Source organism: Oryzias melastigma, linkage group LG23, assembly GCF_002922805.2.
Source record: "Oryzias melastigma strain HK-1 linkage group LG23, ASM292280v2, whole genome shotgun sequence".
In the NCBI taxonomy this organism is placed as follows: Eukaryota; Metazoa; Chordata; class Actinopteri; order Beloniformes; family Adrianichthyidae; genus Oryzias; species Oryzias melastigma.
The window spans coordinates 14,413,239-14,430,957 of record NC_050534.1 but is presented as its reverse complement, the minus strand read 5'-3'; the positions used below and the strand labels follow the sequence as shown (position 1 = coordinate 14,430,957).

General features: G+C 35.5%; 1 protein-coding gene across 2 annotated transcripts in view; it reads right to left on the bottom strand.

Annotated features, from left to right (window-relative positions):
• The window catches only part of LOC112154516 (voltage-dependent calcium channel subunit alpha-2/delta-1), a 135,042-nt gene that overhangs the window by 30,249 nt on the left and 87,074 nt on the right, over window positions 1–17,719 (bottom strand). For both annotated transcript variants that reach the window (XM_036210196.1, XM_024285523.2), the window contains 13 exons: window positions 16,424–16,582; window positions 15,771–15,875; window positions 15,617–15,695; window positions 15,061–15,110; window positions 14,811–14,900; window positions 14,354–14,416; window positions 12,243–12,326; window positions 12,092–12,166; window positions 10,243–10,314; window positions 7,103–7,174; window positions 6,975–7,036; window positions 4,275–4,351; window positions 1,020–1,028 (listed from right to left, as the gene is read on the bottom strand). In XM_036210196.1, coding sequence (XP_036066089.1) covers window positions 1,020–1,028; window positions 4,275–4,351; window positions 6,975–7,036; window positions 7,103–7,174; window positions 10,243–10,314; window positions 12,092–12,166; window positions 12,243–12,326; window positions 14,354–14,416; window positions 14,811–14,900; window positions 15,061–15,110; window positions 15,617–15,695; window positions 15,771–15,875; window positions 16,424–16,582 — 997 coding nt within the window. The remainder of the gene's footprint in view (window positions 1–1,019; window positions 1,029–4,274; window positions 4,352–6,974; window positions 7,037–7,102; window positions 7,175–10,242; window positions 10,315–12,091; window positions 12,167–12,242; window positions 12,327–14,353; window positions 14,417–14,810; window positions 14,901–15,060; window positions 15,111–15,616; window positions 15,696–15,770; window positions 15,876–16,423; window positions 16,583–17,719) is intronic.

The window sequence follows — 17,719 nt, the reverse complement described above, 5'->3', positions numbered from 1 at the left end:
GTGACTCCACTGTGTTCTGAGGATGAAAGTGTGGATGGTTTATTAAAAAAAATTGATTTATTTATGGGTTTTTTTCTGAAAAATTGTTCAACTCCAATGCATTGTGGTCTATATTCACTAATGTAGTGAGCATCAATGTATACGAGTTTTTCACAAAGACTTCTGGGAAATTTCTAGTGCAATCGATTTTAAAAATCGATTAGAAAACAGTAAACTCACTATATATTGTGAGAAGTAAAGGAATTTAGACAGCCAACTTAAAAGTTTTATGTAATTCAAGCAATTTATTTTATTGCTTGTTGTTCATCTCAGCCAAAAATGTGTAAATCTAACAAACTGAAATGAAATCAGAGCTAATTAACCATATTTTTTAAAGAAAACGCGCACTTAAAATCATTTAATTAGTTCAAAAATAGGAAATTAACCTTATAATCTGGTGAACTTTAATTCCGGTTATGCTTATTTATTTCCAATTGATTTTTCTGTGATACTTGGCACATTAAAATCTGTTAAAATGTTACTAGTTAAAATTGTACTTTTATTTTTTATTTATTATGCTAGTAATTTATTTTTTCCTTTAGGATACTTTTTAAAGTATTTTTTTTGTCTTTAAGCCAGTTGCAGAAACTCACTTTAAAGTGCACAAAAATTAAAACCAAAATTTATAATCTGCATTTAATTGTCATGTTTCTTATTTTTACACTTTTTTAATCATTTTTTTTAAACTTGATGGTGCATATTTAGCGTTTTTGTGTGTGGGGAAGGCTTGTTTAGTGCCACTGTGTTATAAATTTGACGTATTACAAAAAGCCTGCCTCCACAATAAAACTACAAAGAAACATTTAGAAAAAAGCGACTAAAAACAGATTTGTGGGTTTAAAATTCAGACTTTAAAAAAAAAAAAAAGAAAGGAAATGGCTACCAGAACAGGGCAGGTTAGACATGTTGAGTAAAGTACTGACAGAAGTCAAGATCAGGAGGAGAAAGATGAAAGCAAAAAAGAAAAAAAAAGTACTTGCCATCCTTCCCTGGAGTAGAAAAATCCCAGAGGAGTGAAGGGAGGGAACACAAGTAATATCCCCCGGGAGGTAAAGACAAGAGGGGAAAGAAAGGGGGGGAAAAGAAAAGACAGGGTAAAACCACAGAGGTCAAAAAGTGACAATATTTTATTCACAGAGCGAGTCCTGAATAGAAATATTGCGTTGTGAACAAAAGGTTTAGTGTCTCTGGATGGAGACGGTGCTGATGGAGAACAGAGAGGACATCTGCATTAGCATCCTTTTGATGCTACGGTAAATCTCTGCAGGGACGATGGGAAAAATGAACCCCGCTGTTATTTAGACTCTCCAAACCACTACAAAACTCCGACTTCTCCGTATCGTCTTTGGTGGGCAGCGTCGGGGAATAATTGCAGCCTTTTTGTTGTCCTTTTACAAAGTGGTCACTCCTCGCTAACCAAACAGTGAAGATTAATAGCGGGGACGAATGGGGAGAGACGGGATCGTTTATTTTGAGCTTTCTGAAAATAGAAGGTAGATTGAAAAGAAAACAAGACTTAACGAATGCATGACAGGAATCTGGACATGATATGTTTTCAGCTTTGTTTGAGATTTTAAATAGACATTTACAATGCAGGCGTCCTTGGAATGAAACAGACGCGAGTTGGGCTTAAGTTTCAGATAAACCGCAGAGCTTCACGAGGTTCTGTGGAGATTTTTGGTTCAGTGCCCGCAAACGAGACGAAACTGATGACAAAGCACACGGGAGGATGGCCGGACGGCCGGCCGGCCTCGGTGTGCTGTCTTTCATTAGGAGTCACTTAACAAGGCTGTAAAAGTGAGTCAAAAAGAGAAAAGTGAACGCATCGACTTGTTTCTTCAGAGCCGCACAGCTTTCTCCTTTATGGCTTCAACTTTGAGTTATGCAAACATCCTGTCCCTCTGCTCGGGAACGAGCCAAAACCACATCTGAGGGTCCGTCTGAGCAGGTGGGGGCATAAATATATGCATGCACTGAATAAGCAGAAGTCTGTGACACACAAGCGTTGCATGCAAAGCGCTGCCCCCTGAGAGCAAATCCGCCTTGATTCACAGTTGTCGTTATTAATCAGCAATGGAGGAAAAACAGGGAATAAAAGCAAAACAATTCTGAGTTTGTGCATCTGTCGCTCAGAAGTGCAGCTTCTGTGAAGGTAAAGGACAGGAAGAGGGGGAATACTTCCCCAGAATTGCTGCAGAGGGTCCAACACAGCAGGGAAAGGTCAGAGGTCAGGGAAGACGAAAAACAAAAAAACAGGATAAAAGCATTAAAAGGAAAAGGAGGGAGCAATATTTTATTCAAATGGACTCTGAATAAGAATATTGCATTTGTAACTAAACGTGGGAAGCACATGTAAATACATTCTACTGAAACCATATCGCTTTAGATTCAGTTTAGAGCAAAACTTGTCGCCCAATAGGTGAAAAAATAATTATAATAAACATAGAAATATAATTTACACAAGACACAAAGATGAAAATGACAAAGCTTGGATTTTTGACGCAGCTTAGCAAACCCAAAGTTTCCCGCTCAAATTTTAAAGCCTTGCAGATAAATACATAAATTAACGTTTTTTTTTTCCTTTTCTGAACTACTATGCGGTTCAAAACTGTACAGCTGCATAGCTCTGATATTTCTCGCTGTTATTTGCTACGCTAATGTCAGCTTGAGCTTGTAAGGTGCTATAAGCTAGCAGGAGAGCATGTAAACAAAGGGTTGATGGGAAATTAGTGAGCCTAACCGTCCCACCAACAACTCAGAGGTGAATCTCTAATAAGCTACCACTGCACTACAGAAAATATGTCTTGATTTTGATATGTTTTTGGCTCAAAACGACATAATCATAAATAAAAGACCACTGGGAACGATTTTACAATAGAGCAAATAAATAGTTGGAGTGGGACTTCAAAGTCATTGTTGAATTTACAAATGGAAAAATGTGGGTTTGTTCCAATTTTGTTACAAAATATTGTAAATTTGTTTCTAAAGAGATATTTTTATTGGGGTTATGGCTAAATAATACAATTTTTGGACCCTTAGCAAGTAGACAAAATGTTTGTAAATTTTATGTTTGTTCTGTAAAACTTGAAATTATAAGAATTTATCTGTATAATTTTCTTTTTTAATGGAACAGGCCAAGCAGTTCAGTGTTTTATTGAATTTTTCTTTGGAAAATTAAAAGAATTTGGTTTAATTTTCTGTGTATTTTGTTGAATATATGCAATTTTTTTTAATTTTCTGAATAAAAAACATAGTTGCATCCTGTTCCTTCAGTGAATCTATGTTTAAAGTATGACATGAAATAAATATTTAAATCTAAATAATATGCTGATGCTTACACATTCCTAATACGAGTTGTAGGGCGTCCGAATTTGACAAATATAGTTATTTGTCATTGGATGATATGAAAAAAACTATAAAGTAATGTAAAAATTCTAAAACAGATAGAACTAAATGATAGAAAAATAAGCAAAACCCCCGAAAAGACGAACCAATTCAAAAATGTATCATAATAAGTTTCAAAAATTATTATATGTAACATAGGTAAAGTCATTTCTTCTTCTGGCAGAAATTATATTTTTTATAATAAAAAAAGCATCACAGTTTTCTGAATGTAAGATTTTTTAAAACTGTATTTTCTTGTGCTTAAAAAATCTTTAATAGATAGGAGAAAAAACCCTGAAATCCATAAAAAAAAATGTTCAAACTGGTCACAAAGGCGCTAAATAAAAAAGGTCTACAAAAAGCTGGTGAAGTCCTCAGCAGCGGACCGCCCTGATCCAAACGGGCTTCATGTCTCTGCCAACTGATTTTGATTTGAGAGCACACGTCCATGCCTAAACGGCATTGTTTTAAAACAGATGCCGAAACACCACAGAGCTCAGGCTGTAAATCCCCCTCAAAGACGAAGTCTGATCGCGGACGGCAAACGTCTTCATACGGAGATGACATCTTTTATTTGAGTCAACAGATGGGGCTAAAAAGAGACGCGAGATGATGATGACAAGCGTGTGGCTGTTCTGATCCGGGAACGCGCTCGCAGGACGAGTCTTTGGGAATTCATAAAGCGTCATGTGTGAAAGCGGATCCTGGAGCCACTCGTGTCTGTCTGCAGCTTTAAACATCTTCAACAATGCGAGTGACAAGCGCTCGCGGCGCTGCGTTTGATCTAAACATTTACATCGGCGGGAGTGATGGAAGAATAGAAAGCATTAAGAGGCTGGAATGGTACTTACATTTCGCCTGCGTGATGGTGTCGCCGATGGTGGCCTTGATGTAATGCTTGCTGTAATCGGGGAGGACCAGGGCCAAACTATGAGAGGACAAACAGCAGAAAATATCTCCTTTAGGTACTGGGGGAGACGTCAATCGAACATTAAGTCCTGCAGAACATGTTTTAATAGAACGTAACAGAACACTTAAGTTGAGAACTCAAGCCTCTCAAGGGTTCAACACTGATCACCTTAAATTGTTTCTGGACTCAACCCTTAAAGTTGGAGCATTCTTAACGGGAACACAGAGCCTTTTTGGCAAATATTTGACAAAGTGTGACAGAGGAAAGTATCTGGCATTCTTCAAATCTAATGGAGGGAAGGAAAACACGATTTTTAGACTGCAAGTCTGTTTCACTAAAGTTAAAGTTTACTGTCACACACCTGGATGTGGGAAATTTGTTTGAGAAATTAAAATTTGAGAGCTGCAAAACCCCTAAAGTTTTAAGTAAGGGGACAAGAAAATATCGATTCATTGAAATATCGCGATACACGAGAGTAACAGCAGTTTTGGTTAGGGATGTAAATAATCGATACGTATTGAAAATTGATCAACAAACTCCAGTATTGTTTGAAAACCACTGATATGAACACGATTATGTTGGTTAGAAGGTATAAAATCAATCAAGAGGTAAATAATAATAATTTTTTCCAATGGTCTTTGTCTTTTTATTTACATGCGATACAAAAACAAAAACATCCAATCATAATCTTGCTTTATCCAAGTCAATACCTGATGAAACTTATTTGTCAAATACCATCCATTATTATTTTTAGCTTTAAATGTCAAATGAACCAAAAATATCTAGATTTTAGCGCTTTTTCGTAAAAGAATTGAACTTTATCATATCACCAAAACATGTTTTGAATTCTTTATGTATCGATTTGTGGACCATCTATCGAGATGTGTATCGAATCGTGTGAGGGGGAAAGATACACACCCCTAATTTATAAGCAAATATGTAGTTCAGCGTCTTACTTCTGTTTTACACTTAAGCCACTAATTGTTTTTTCTAAGTCATAATAAAAAAAGGGAAAATATTGTCTCTAGTACTGTCTTAGGAAATATTAAGATACATATCATATAGTGCCACGTGTATCGCGATACATATTGTATCGCCAACTTCTAGATTCCATATGATTAAAAGTTAGAGGAAAGTCTTCAAAGACCCACTCTAGTGAGAATTGCTTTAACTTGTGGGATTTCTCTCTGGATGGAGGACGTATATGAAGAAAATTGAGATTAAAACTATGTTTCTGAGTATGTTTTCCATCAAATTGTGAATAAAATCCTTTTTCTTTCTACAAACTACAATTGTTTTATGTTGGGGTTGTGAGGGGATCAAAAATGGGAGTAATGAGAAATGTAGGGCAGGCTTACTCCATGCCAACAGTCAAAACAACTCAGAGGGGAATTTTTAATGAACTCCTGCCACTCTGCAGAAACTGTGTCCTATAAAATGCCAAGTTTTTTTGGTCTTGTCTAATTTCCAGAATCCATTTGATTCGATTCACGAGAGCCTAGAGCGATTCGATTAAGATTTTTTCAGTTCTTTTAATCCACTCAAGTTGATTCAATTTAATTTTGCGTTTACACATTTCAACACATTTGTTTGGAAACATATCATTAATCTATACATGTGTTTTGAATATATATAAAGTGTATTAGTGAAATTATTATTATTGTTTCATGGATTGTCAAACTGAAAAGCTCAAACAATTGTTCTGCCTCTCCTGGAGGGTGTTTCAGTTTGGCCACTAGGTGGCGATCGTGTTATAGTGTTACACTTTATTCAAAAAGAAGAAGGAAGAGTAAGAAAAAAATGATCCTTTAGACCAGAAAGAAAGAGTTTTTAAAATTTATGGCTGTGAGTTTAGGTCGACTGAGCATTAGCATTAGACGTACTATGGAAAATTTCATTATACATTAGCATCAAGCTAGCAGACTTTAGCATTATGCTCTAGATCGATCTCTACTTTTATGAATCGATTATTAATATATTAAGCTAAGACCGATTCAGATTGATTAATCAATTTTATCAACCCAGCCCCACTAAAAAGGCATAATCATAATTAAAAGACCACTGCTTTTACAAAGATGATTAGAGTGGGACTTTGAGTTCTAATGAAGGATGTCGGTACAGATGACCTTAACAGCCCTTCTTCTAGTTTTGTAGTCCGTTATAGAAAAATGACACGGCCGGGATTGTTATGCAGGACAAAGCTCCATCACATGCTTGTCAGTGCTCCACCTTTTGGTTTGGCAGGGAAGGCAGCAAAGATGACAAAATAATGAGCCGACTACTCAACAGGCTTTTTAAGAGTCGTGGAGTTCAGTTAAACAGCAGATTTGAGGTGCGGACAGACAACACGCCACTTCTAAGAGCACACATGAGGATGCGGTCGCCGTTTGAGATGGATGAACGGCTGAACTGGTCAGTGTTGTCAATAAGTTGACATGTTTTGTTCCTCGTCAACGTTTGCCTATAAATACTAGATTATAAAGTGAAAATTCTTTCTGTTGTTTAGCTAACATTTAAGTCCTATTGAAAGACAAAGCCCAGTTTTTATGAGATCAAAGTCAGATATGAAGTTATAGTTGAAGATTTTTGCTTAATTTAAAGGGATACAACTTTTGAAATGATCACAAAAGTAGTGAGGTACCTGTAGTCGGTCCCCCTCACCGGTCCAAAAGTGTACGTCCTTCGACCTTGGTCTATGTAGCGCTACGAAAGCAAAAGGTTCTCAGTGCACGTGAACATATAGATGTGACTTCTTTGAAAGGACATTACCTCATCTTGAGATTTCACCAGTGTATCTATTGTGTATTCCCCTTTTACCCCCTCAATCATTTGTGTTCTTATCTGTTTAAAAAGAAAAACAACGTTAGGCAAAAACACTCATTTTTTCTGACTGTAGAGGTAATCAAACTTCTACAAACTTTATTTAAATCGCAGTAATAGTGTTTTAGGAATTAAATCAACATTATGAATCCCTGAAGCAGCCATGTTAATGGACTATTCGAGGTTTGGAGGTCAAATATAAAACTGGAATTTGGTCAAATTAAGTGAATTGATTACATCTGTCACGACGGTTTGGATTTGTTCAGTATAAAAACAAAAAAAACACACACATATATATATATATACACACACATATACACACACCCACAAACATACACACACACATATATATATATATATATATATATATATATATATATATATTAGGGCTGTCAGATTTGTCGTGTTAAAAACGCATTAATCTGACACGTGCTTGACGCTGACAATTTTTTTGACGCATTAATCGCGTATTTTCCATAGACTGTATATAATGGGGGGACCTCATAGCTCGATAGGTCCATTATTTTTTACAGTCAATGGGATTTTCTCATACGTGCCTTTCCATACCGCGCGCGGGCGTCCAGCCGCCCTTTAACTCACCGGCGGGTCTCCAACCACCGAGCTGCGAGCTAAATCCGGCCGGCGCTAGGACCTGGAGAGCTCCTGCACCCTAACCCGGCTCCGGTTCGCGTCCAGTACCACGTCTGGTGGTACCGGCTCGCGTCCGGCGCCGCGTCCCGAGAGCTGCGGACCCCCGACGTTCCGAACAGCAAGCGCACCGGGGGACGTTCTAAATGTTCTGGAGGTTTAAGCGTGATCCATCCCCAGCATAGCGGTCTGTCTGCCGGCATATTCATGGCGTGAGCTCCGCTGGACACGTCGCTGCATCGAGCTGCAGCCAGACAATGCGGCGGCTGTAACAGACTGTCAAACTATCCACAGAGTATCCCGCTTTTCTCAGTCTTTAATGTTTTAAAAAACAAAAGTTAATTGGAAATGATAAATCTCTATTTCATTTATTACTGTAGTTCAGCAGAGAAGGAAAAGATTTGGTCCTGACAAAAAATGAACATGAAAGTGTTATGGAAATTTTATTTTTGATGTTTTTTTAATTTTATTTTACTGAACCTTGATTGAAGTTTTGAATTTAAAATGCCCTTCACTTGCACTTGGGCTTTTGTTAGGCATTTTATGTTACAGCCTTTTATTGTTAAAGTTTATCTCAATACAATGTTACAAAATAAAGTATTTCTGATGAAAACTATTAATATTGTCATTCTTGTTTTCATAATTAATGTAGAACTGCTAAATGCCACGAACCACACATTTTTTTCCTTAAAAAAAGGCCACATGTAAATTTGCGATTAATCGCGAGTTAACTCAAGACAAAACGCGATTAATCGCGATTAAAATTTTTAATCGCCTGACAGCTCTAATATATATATATACACATATACATATATACATATACACATATATACATATATATGTGTGGGGGTGTGTGGGTGTGTGTGTGTGTGTGTAAGATAAGCTAAGGTACTGCGCAGGACCCTCAAGCTCCCAGGTCTCAGGGCAGAGGACATGAGCTTGGCGGAGAAACCACCCGCGGAGGGTGAGAGGGGCGAATTCTTTTTTATATATACATATATTAGGGTCGGGAATCAATACGAGAAAAATTACTTATTAATCGCAAATCTGGAAAAAAATGAATCAATGTTTAACGAACTGTTTTTACAATATAGACACAATGTTTAATATACATATATATATATATATATAAAAACAGCAAAAATAAAATTCATCAACAAACCACTCCACGTGTTTTTGAATGAAAATACAAAAAAATTCAGGCAAAAGTCAGAGGTTCCTTTGAGTCACATATATGAACAGTTTCCGTTGATAGAGGAGCATCATATACCTCACAGCTCCATGATGAGATCTTGCTTATGTGGCTTCAGTCTGGCTGTGTGGATTCAAATATCAGGCAGCCCAAAAAATAAACATTTCTCTCCTAAAAGCTCTACTGTCCATTCGACATTTTTCCTGGAATTCTGTTTTTTTTTTCAACAATTTATTTTTTCTCATAAATTTTCTTTACTGTGTTTGTGAAAAATAAAATAGATTTTTTTGGGGGGGGGGGGAAGTTTTATCCATCTCGATTTCTCGGCTGGAATCTGCTCACAGGTGGGAGCATTCTGAATTGTTCGCCTCCTGCGGCGTCGGCGGGAGGAGAACCGCAGAGTTTCCTCAATTTTTAGACAACGCTGGTGCTTATTATTGTGGAAAATTAATCTCAGTCCCCATCCCAAAATAAAATAAGGATCGGTTTCCTCTTTGGATTTCTCGTAGCAGACAGCTCCGTTTCGCTCCGGACCCCTCCCCCAATAGCAGGTGCGCGCTGCTCCGCACTGCGTCAGATTGACATTCATTCTCCGCCTTATTTATTAAAATACCGGTAGATCACTTTTGTCCAAAAACTAAAAATAAATGCCATATTAATACAATCTCAATCACAGTATTTAAAAAAAGCCTGAAGTTTGTTTTAGACTGAGTTTTATTACGTTGATCTCACAGCTGCACAGCAGGATGCCTGTGGGTGTTAATACATATTAACGCGTCAATCATGTAAGAGATAGTATCATCCTGCTTATACCATGATCATTTACAAAATAAGTAAATATTCAATCAATATTTAGTACTTTATTCTTGTTATTTCTTCAGTTTAGCAAATTTTGTCACAAAAAGTGGACTATTTGATATGTGATGCGGCTTGTGCAGGTTGCATTAGTCTGATTGTGGTACTGAAGGATTTCACTCACATTTAGTAGTGAAATAGCTTTTTAAGATGTTGTCTGAATCCAAAAAGGCAGGATCATGATCAACGGTAAAAGTTATAAACTGGAAGAGCATGAAATAGCTGGACTGACCTAAAACAGTCAAAGTTCCTTGACTTTATGGTCAGACACAGAGGGGAAAAAAAGGTTTATGCATCTTGATCTTAACTGTATGAAAACTTCTGCTTGCTACTGCGCGTAAATCACACCATCAGTTGAGCCTAGGCTGAAGTTAAGAAAACCCATTTTTCAAACCTTCACTTTGATGTCATTCTCCAGCTCTGCATCCAGAAAATCCAGCGTTACAGGCTCATCAAACTTGGCAGTCTGTACAGGAACACAAACAATCAGTTGACATCACACACCATAAATAATCCGGTTTGTCTGGCAGTTGTGTACAGAACGGGAACAAATTACCGTTAAGCATCAGTTATTGATCCTCTGCTCTCAAAAGCAGAACATGGTGTCGTGTTCTCTTAAAGAGCAAGTTAATTATGAACTGTCTGTGGATTTTTAATCATCTGGAATCAATCTTACATGCATTAGAGAGGACGAAACAGAAAAGGATTTAAGAAAAACATTTTACCTCACAAACAAACATTGGTCTGCAACCACAAGGTTGAGATATTTAGAAAGAAACAGAGGAAGATCTTACAATTTGCCAAATGCTACAAACAGTCAGTCAAATCATCCAGTCGGAAAAAAGAGGCTGACAACTCACCAAAGACCAGCCCAGGGCTTAAATTTTTAAGATCCAATAAAAAGGGTGTTTTTAATATGTTCTTCCCACATTTTTCTCAATGGATGAAGGACAAATAAAATTAAGCTTAAAAAATGCATTTTTTAGTATTTCTTTATTTATATTATTCTGAATCAGGTGCAGACGGAAAAAAAAAAACTGTTTGAAACGTAGAAAATACGCTGGGCATCCACTTATAGACAAACAGATCCATGCAAGTCTATGACTGAGAAAAACTTTTTATCATATTTAAAAAAAAAAACACACACACACACTGGAAACACTTTTAAAATAGATCAAAATATGATTGGAGTCAGTCTTAAAAAAAAAAAGAATCTGGGATGATTCTAACAGCAGGATTGTTGTGTTGTGCTATACTATGCTAATGCTAGGCTATGTTATGCTATCTTATCCTATGCTATGTTATCCTATGCTGTTATGTTATGCTATCCTATGTTATGCTATTTCACGCTATATTCTGTTACGCAATACAACGCTACCCTATGCTATGGTACATTCTGTTACGCTATGTAACGCTACGCTACCCTATGCTAAATTATGTTATGTTATGCTATGCTACTCTACGCTCTGTGGCGCTATACAACGCTACCCAATGCTATGGTACATTCTGTTACGCTATGCAAGGCTGAGCTACCCTATGCTACGTTATCCTATGCTATGTTATCCTATGCTATGTTATGTTTTTCTATGTTATGTTATGCTATCCTATGTTATGGTATGTTACTCTATGTTCCATTACGCTATACAACGCTATCCTGTGCTATGTTACATTCTGTTACGCTATGCTACCCTATGCTACGTTATTCTATGCTATCCTCTGCTTTATGCTATGCCACATTTTGTTCTGTTGCGCTACGGAACGCTACCCTAAGCTACGCTTTGTTCCGTTACACAATGCAACGCTACACTACCCTATGCTACCTTACGCTATGCTATTCTATGCTAGGTTCAAAATGCTTCTTTCGCTATTTAATTTCACCTTTAAAGCCCCTAAGAGACTGCTAATACTGAGTCAAAAATTAGGGGGGCACCTTGCCACCCCCTGCCCCCTGTAGCTCCGCCCCTGCTTCAACAAACTTTTTCTATTGTTGCCCAAATTCACGATCTCTTCATACCATTTCACTTTTATTGATCTATAAACTTTGAACAAAAACAAAACTTTTTATTTTCGTAAGACAAATGAAAGAACATATGAATGGCTAATTTAGAAAGCAAATTGATTTATGTTTGGAGCCACCAGGAGAGACGACAATTACTGCTCTCTCCTTGAGAGCAGTAATTGTTTTATAGGATGCTAAAAGTTTATTTATTTCCTCAAAAGAAAAGTTTAACTTCTTAACTTACCAGTGGTTGAAGATTAGGGTGGAGCAACACATATCCATTTGGGTCGATAGCAAAGTAGTAGCCATTTGGTCCAAACTGGAAAAAATATATAAAATAAAAACTTGGAGTAAGCCATGCAAACAACACCTGCCTTAATTGATCAGTTTGTTACGGTAAAACGAGGAGTCAGCCTCTTGATATCTTCCAGGGAAACATCGATAGCCATAACTCCCAAAATGAGTTGGTTTTGAGGTTTCTGGAAGAAAACAGAGGATGGTGATAGAAAAAAAAATGTCTGTTGTCTTTGCTGCATTAGTCGAGCCCAAGGAAAGAAAGAAAAAAAAACATAAATCTGTAGAGCTTAAGTTCTAAAAGCTTTACCGGCAGCACTGAATCACCACGGAGGAATTTGGTTTAAGAAGTCCTTTGAGGCAGACATTTAAAATCACCTTTGCCATTCAATTATTTCTAACTTTGATGTGCTGGATCGTTTCTGTAGGAATTTCTCATTTGATTCTTTTCCTCCTCTAATAGTAGCTCAGGGGGCTCTCAGCATAAAAAAAGAGTGGAAAAGCAGCAAAAAAAAAAAAAATATATATATATATATAAAAAAATCACCACCCTCACAAATAAAGGTACATTTAAAGACTTATTGAGTCTTGTCCAAGCACTTATGGGAGAAACATGCTGCTGTGACATTTTACACATACAGAAAATAAGATTTATGCAAAAAACATTGTTAGAAGAGTCACAGAGATAAAGATTTAAGCTCAACAAGAGAAACAATGAAACACAGTGGTGGGAGTGCTATGATATGGGAGTTGCATGGTTGCTTTTGTAATTGAGGCTGAACTTTATTTATTTTGGTTATATTTGTATAAACCCCTTTGTGAATTAGGATAAACTTTTTTATATTAGTTATATTTGTATAAACTCATTTTTGGCTCAACTTTATTTACATTGGTTATATTTGTATAAACCCCTTTTGTGAATTAGGCTAAATTTTATTCATATTGGTTATATTTGTATAAACCCCTTTTGTGAATCAGGCTAAACTTTTTTTATATTGGTTATATTTGTATAAACCCCTTTTGTGAATCAGGCTAAACTTTTTTTATATTGGTTATATTTGTATAAACCCCTTTTGTGAATTAGGCTAAACTTTTTTTTATATTGGTTATATTTGTATAAACCCCTTTTGTCAATTAGACTAAACTTTTTATATTGGTTATATTTATATAAACTCATTTTGTAGTTTAGGCTAAACTTTATCTCAAATTGGTTATATTTGTATAAACCCCTTTTGTGAATTAGGCTAAACTTTTTTTATATTGGTTATATTTGTATAAACTCATTTTTGGCTGAACTTTATTCAAATTGGTTATATTTGTATAAACCCCTTTTGTGAATTAGGCTAAACTTTTTTTATATTGGTTATATTTGTATAAACCCCTTTTGTGAATTAGGCTAAACTTTTTTATATTGGTTATATTTGTATAAACCCCTTTCGTGAATTAGGCTAAATTTTATTTATATTGGTTATATTTGTATAAACCCCTTTGTGAATTAGACTAAACTTTTTATATTGGTTATATTTATATAAACTCCTTTTGTAGTTTAGGCTAAACTTTATCTCAAATTGGTTATATTTGTATAAACCCCTTTTGTGAATTAGGCTAAACTTTTTTATATTGGTTATATTTGTATAAACCCCTTTCGTGAATTAGGCTAAATTTTATTTATATTGGTTATATTTGTATAAAACCCTTTGTGAATTAGACTAAACTTTTTATATTGGTTATATTTATATAAACTCCTTTTGTAGTTTAGGCTAAACTTTATCTCAAATTGGTTATATCTGTATAAACCCCTTTTGTGAATTAGGCTAAACTTTTATATATTGGTTATATTTGTATAGACCCCTTTTGTAAATTAAGCTTAACTTTTTTTTTAATATTGATTATATTTCTATGAACCCCTTTCATAATCTTGGCTAAAATGTGTTCATATTGGTTATATTTGTATAGACTCCTTCTGTGATTTAGGCTAAACTTTATTTATATTGGTTATATTTGCATTCATTTTTTGTTGGACTGGACAGAGCTACAAAATGCTGGAGGATTATCATCATTACTGTCAGGTGTGAATATTAGTCTAAAGGGGCGTGGCCTATTCACACACGCACTAAAATGTTACAAACATACCTGTAGGCCCTAAAAATCTTCACATAAAAACTTGTCAATAGGTAGACAATACAACTACAGTTCACAAAGTTTTTGTTACCTTCAAGCTGGTGTCAGTCTTGTTAAAGACGGGCAGAGTTCCAGTGATCACCAGACCAAGTTCCTAAAAGATTCAACACACATTTTATCTAAGTTTTCAACTTAAAAGTATGAAATATATTCCAAATGTCTAAGTTTAGTGAGTGTATTGATGCAAAACTTAACAGTGATTCATGTTTTGGTGGCTAACAAGCAGTTGAAGAGCGTCTTACAACATACAAAGACATCTTATCCGTCTGGTTTTTTTATCTGCTGCTGCTGAAAACAAATCTCAACGGAAGCCAAAAACAACAGCAATAAATCTGTTCTCTGGCCAACAGCGCTCATGCTGTGGGCTGAGCAGGATGACATGACAGAAAACTGAACAAAAGTTATCTTGAATTTTTTTCAATGATAAAAAACAGACTTTTTTGCAGCTCAAAATGAGCAGGAGTCAAGAGTGGATGACATCATCATACCAGTGCGTCCAGGTACACGTTGGTCCACTGAACTTGTTTGGCCTTCCTGTCGGCCTTCACCATGGGTCTTCCCAAAACATCCAAGTATTCCTGTTAGACACATAAAAAGAAGATTTTTTTTTTATATATATATATATATATATATATATATATTGGGACCTGCACATGAGCCTTTACGCCACAAGAGGGAGCCAAATGCAAGAAAATCTAAAACAAGAACCCAGTAGAAGTCTTGATTTCACATGATTACCTGAGTGTTTAACCGAATGGCTCCAATAGAGGGGATCTCATAGTAATATCCTAAAGGCAAAGAAACAAATTCATTATGATAAAATACACAGGAATTATTTAATAAAAAAAATAAAGCAGTTTGGTGAAGCGTTTTTTTTTTTTTTACCTTTGATTTTAAATCACCAGAATTGAAAGACACACAGTAGATTTTTACCTTATTTTTTTTCAGTTGCAAACATAAAAAATGGGTAATATGGGTCTATATGACCCTTTGTTAGACTGGAGATGTGCACCAAGACTCTTACTTTTAAATTATTTAAAATAATAAAAAGTAGCAATTAAAAAAAAAGTCAAATTACAAAGAATAAATGTTCATTTTTTTAAAAACAGTATTTAATATAGCGTTTCAATGTTTTAATGATTAAAAAGTTATTTTTTAGATGTAAATAAAAATAAAAAGAAGTTTACAATGCTTTTATTTTAACACCAGAAATTATTTTACTTACAATTAAAAAAATAGTACATAATCAACCATTATAAAAAAAACTATAAAAATGTAAAATGCTACTTTGTACCTTTATTAGCACAAGCCATCCACTGTATTGGGCCTTTGTCATAACTGTGTTGACCTACAGAAAATGTAAAGATGCGCACCTAAAAGGACGACAAATAAATAGGAATAATGGAAAAATAAAAACGTGTATGACAAGTGCACCAATAGAGTCTTACTTCTCGCTTTGGATTGAATTGCTCAAATATTTCCTCAGCCCTTTCCTCCCCTCCGTCAGTGAACAGCATGATCATCTTGTTACAGTTGGCTCTGGATACATTCGTCTGGATAAAACGGGGGAAAAAAAAAAGACCAATTTTTTTCCACAAATGATTTAAATAATGAGTCTTTCAATGTATAATCCTATAGTAACTTTAATGTTAAAAAATTTACAAAAAAATCTAATATATAACTGTTTTACTACTGTCTGGAACAAAAAATAAATCCTTATTTTGGAACAATAATTATGTATTTCAAATCAGTAAACCAGCGTTTAAGAGGTTAAATGGTTAGAAATAATGACACAACTGAAAAATTTACTGAATTACCAGCATTTTTATGAAATATGTGTGTGATGTATGAAGAAAAAAAATAGTTTAAATTAAAGGACAGAAAAAAAGGAAAAAAAACAAATATGACAATATCAAAACCTACCACAGGAGGGCGACATTTCACCAAAAACTCCTTTCAATACATGAACTGTTTTTTTATGGATATAATTCATAGTGTTTCTTTAGAAGCACATTTTAAATGAAAAAAATCCACCTGTGATCATAAATAATTAATAAAAAAAAACTTTTATCCAACATGAAGCTTGAAACAGTGTTTTTACCTGTGCGAGCTGAGCGAACGCCAGCTCAAAACCGCTGGTGTAGTTGGTGATCCCCTCAGCTTTGATCATCTGCACGGCCTCCTTCAAGACTCGCTTGTTCCTCACGTTGGCCTGCACGAGGTGCTCGAAGCACGCGGCAGACCTGGCGCTTTTGTTAAACTGGAGGGAAGAGGGAAGGAGGATTGACGGGAAAGTGGAGGGAAGGCACTCGCACATATTTGCCTTTAAATATGTGGACTTTTTTTTCCCTTCGCTGCAGAGTCATGCAGTGTTCCTTCAACATTTAAGGTAGAAACAAAAAAGAAAAAGACTTTGGAGACGTTTAAATTAAAAAAAAGTACATTTAAATTTTTTTTACTATAAAAAATGAAATTCTGCACAGACCGAAGGGAGCTGCAGGAGCAGAGGAAAGGATTGGAAGTTGTGCAGGAAAGGATGAATGATAGTGGCGTAAGGAGGTAAAACAAACAAATAAAGAAATTGATTATGGAGAATTATTTTTTTTTTAAATCACGTTACAGAGTTTCACATGTGAAGCATCTTCCTGCTAATGCTGGGGGTACGCTTATGCTGCAGGAACAGATGAGGACACACCTGCACCGGCACACTAACCTCACCTGTGGAGGACTGGGACATGGATCATTAGAAAGCAGCATCTGTTTTGACCTGGACTGGATGACATCATTATGACCTCGAACACAAATCATGGGTTCATTCAAAGCATGTGAAAAATACTGATTTTACCCAATTAGCCTTTTAAAAAATTGTTTTATTATACTGTTTATTTTGGAAAGAATGAGTCCAATAGAGGTAAAAATATGATGGTAATAATGTATTTTTTTAAAGAACTTTACTGCACCAAAAAAAAAAAAACTATTTTAAATACAATTTAATAAAAATAAAAAAAAATTTGATCGCATTTTCATTTTTACGTTTCTCTTTAGATTTAAAAGTGTTTAGAAAAATCAAAAAGTACCAAAAAAAGCAAAAAACTTTTGTGCTTCTCACCAGGGGCGGAGCTACATTTTATATGGGGGGATAGGAAGGGGGAAGAAGACAGAAAAGAGGAATAAAAGAATCAAAAATAACACATTTCTCACAGTTCTACTATTATTATTGCTTTAATTTTATTTAAAAATGTCACTTTTGTCATTTTATAAATATACTAGTTCAAAAATTAGGGGGGCACTTTCCCACCCCAGCCCCATTTAGCTCCGCCCCTGCTTCAACACACTTTTTCTATCGTTGCCCAACTTCACGACTTCTTCATACCATTTCGCTGTTATTGATTTAAAA